The sequence below is a fragment of the Penaeus vannamei genome, chromosome 42 (genome assembly GCF_042767895.1).
Source record: "Penaeus vannamei isolate JL-2024 chromosome 42, ASM4276789v1, whole genome shotgun sequence".
NCBI classification, from domain to species: Eukaryota; Metazoa; Arthropoda; class Malacostraca; order Decapoda; family Penaeidae; genus Penaeus; species Penaeus vannamei.
Window position 1 is genome coordinate 17,936,715 of NC_091590.1, and position 2,500 is coordinate 17,939,214.

General features: G+C 49.3%; 1 protein-coding gene across 1 annotated transcript; it reads right to left on the reverse strand.

Moving 5' to 3' along the window:
* Positions 1-760: 760 nt before the first annotated feature.
* LOC138860671 (uncharacterized) lies at positions 761-2,275 on the reverse strand. The gene is made up of 5 exons (XM_070118684.1): positions 2,263-2,275; positions 2,028-2,150; positions 1,656-1,790; positions 1,344-1,552; positions 761-973 (listed from the first exon to the last, which is right to left on the reverse strand). Exons 1-5 carry the CDS (start codon positions 2,273-2,275, stop codon positions 761-763), a joined length of 693 nt encoding a protein of 230 aa, XP_069974785.1.
* Positions 2,276-2,500: the final 225 nt, after the last annotated feature.

A 2,500-nucleotide genomic window follows, 5' to 3' on the forward strand; every position in this document is an offset into this window, starting at 1 on the left:
AATGTCTTTTATAATAGGTCCTAGCGCCGGATCATGGGGTACTGTTGGCGGGACCATGTGCCTAACCAACGGCTGCACCGTGAGACCGGCACAGGACCTGTTATCTGCACAATCCGGGATCGCCAACTCAGGCTTTATGGCCACCTGGCTCGTTTTCCACAGGCTGATCCTGCCCATCAGGTTGTCTCTTTAAGAGACAACTCTGGGTGGAGGAGGCCTGTGGGACGACCTAGGAGGTCGTGGCTTGGGCAGATTGATCAAACCTGTCGGGAAGAGCTCGAGATAGGCCGGGCCCCTGCCTGGCGACTTGCCATGAGGGATCCCAAAAGGTGGAAGCAGAAGGTGGACGCGGCTATGCGCTCCCGTCGGCGTTAGCTCTGGATGATGATGTTGATGATGAAAGGTATGAATGAGACCGAGTATCTTCACAATATAAGAGATGTATTTAACCGGTTTCGATTATATATTCATCAGAAATACATACATTTGGGAGAGTACACAGCATATTTATATTAAATAGTTGATGAATTGCCGATCACGGATTGTGCAGGTAACAGGTCCTGTGCCAGTCTCATGGTGGAACCATTGGTTGGTAACATGGTCCCGCCAACAGTACCCCATGACCCGGCGCATGAACCTATTTCAAAAGGCATCAAGACAAGACTCCAAGGCACAGGATAATGTCCAGGTTTCACTACCGTATAGCAAAACTGGCCTTGAAAACCCATAGCTTGGTCCTTCTGCACAGGTACTGACATCTTCAAATACACTTGTCAAGAGAGTTCATGACCCCTGCTGCCAGGCCACTCCGTCTGCTGACTTCCTGGTCTGACAGCCCAGAGCTTTGAACTACACTACTAAGGTATGTAAAGCTCTCTGTGACTTCAATGTTCTCGTTGCAAACACATACCAACTGAACAGGTTCTCCTAGCAAGTCCCCAAAGTCCTGGACCTTGGTCTTGGTCCAGGAGACCTATAAACCCAAGGGGTTTCGCTTCATTTCTAAGTGCATCAAAAGTCATCACTAAGGTTTCCAAAGACTCAGATAGAAAAGCAACATCATCAGCAAAGTCAAGGTCTGTAACCTTGATATTGCCCAGAATTGCTCCACAGTGACTTTGAATAGTAGCTCTGCCCAGTATTCAGTCCATGCAAGTATTGAAAAGAGTTAGCGCAAGGACACAGCCTTGCCTCACTTCTGAACTAACAGGAAAGAAGCTCGACAGGCCCCCACCATACTTTACAGCACTTTCAGTACCAGTACACAGGCTTGCTATTAGTCCAATAATCCTTGTTGGAATTCCTCTCAGTCTTAAGATCTCCCAGAGTGAGTCTCAGTGCACCGTATTGAACGCCTTCTTGAGGTCGATGTAGGCAGCAAGCAGCCCACGCCCGAACTTACAGCGGCGCTCTACAATGACTTGAAGCACAAGGATGTAGTCTATTGTGGACTTGCCAGAAGTGAATCTGAATTGCTCTGGTCTCTGGTGCCTCAGTAGGTGGTCTCTGATACGTCTCAGAAGGATGTGGGCGAGAAACCTTGCCTGGTATACTGAGCAGTGTGATGCCTCGGTGATTGCTCCAGTCCCATCGGTCCCCCTTCCCCTTCCAGGGAGGGATGACCACACCCCTCAACAGGTCAGAAGGAACGGTACCAGACTGCCAGATGGCAGACTGGATAGCATGTGACCTCCACGCCATAGGTTCATCACCAGCCTTTAACAGTTCAGCTGGTATTCTGCAGACATCTGCTGCTTTACCACTCCTCAGCTTGGAGATCGGCTCCCTAACTTCAATTAGGGAGGGAGGGTCCTCACTGATGGGTGGGTACGGCAACGGGATCTCGGCACTCCCCACATCTAAGTTAACTGTTGGTGGGTCAACCTGGTACAACTGCTCAAAATACTCAGCCCAACGTTGCCACACCACAACAGGATCTGAGACGATCTGGCCACTTACTAAGTGAATTGCTATCACCTGTGAAGAGGGCTTGGAGTTCAGCTTTCTCAGGGCTTGGTATGCAGGACAAAAGTCATTTACTAAGAAATGGCCTTCTACCTCCTCTGCAAGACTCCTAATAAACTGTTCATTGTCCCTTGTTAACAGAGACCAAGTTCTGCATGAACGAGAATAGTGCAATTCCCGATCCCCTGTCAGACAAGCCATATGAGTTATCCTATACACCCTTCATTTCTGGAGGACCCCCAACGAGTGCCGAGTATGTGGTTGACCTCCTTAGCTGCGTTACCCACATTACTGTACCATGTCCAACCATGCGGGTCTAGGCGCTATTACCAGGAGCCAGAAATCCTCAATTTCTGGGACCTAGCAAAGTCCCTGAAAAGGAGGCTATTCTCATTACCGTCATTAGCTCCTGAACCATGGGGAGCGACAGACATCTCATAGCTAGCTCGATCATAGCCAGATACCGCATTGAAATCACCCAGAACAATACGAATATCTCCCCAGGGACAGCTGTCTGCAAGTTTGCCTTAGAACA

Excerpts from the sequence above, each read along its gene's own strand:
- LOC138860671 (XM_070118684.1), bottom strand. Across the intron at positions 1,791-2,027 it reads TTTCTTAGTAAATGACTTTT|TTAGGGAGCCGATCTCCAAG; the intron begins GTCCTGCATACC and ends CCCTAATTGAAG. Across the intron at positions 974-1,343 it reads TCAAGAAGGCGTTCAATACG|GTCTCCTGGACCAAGACCAA; the intron begins GTGCACTGAGAC and ends TTGGGTTTATAG.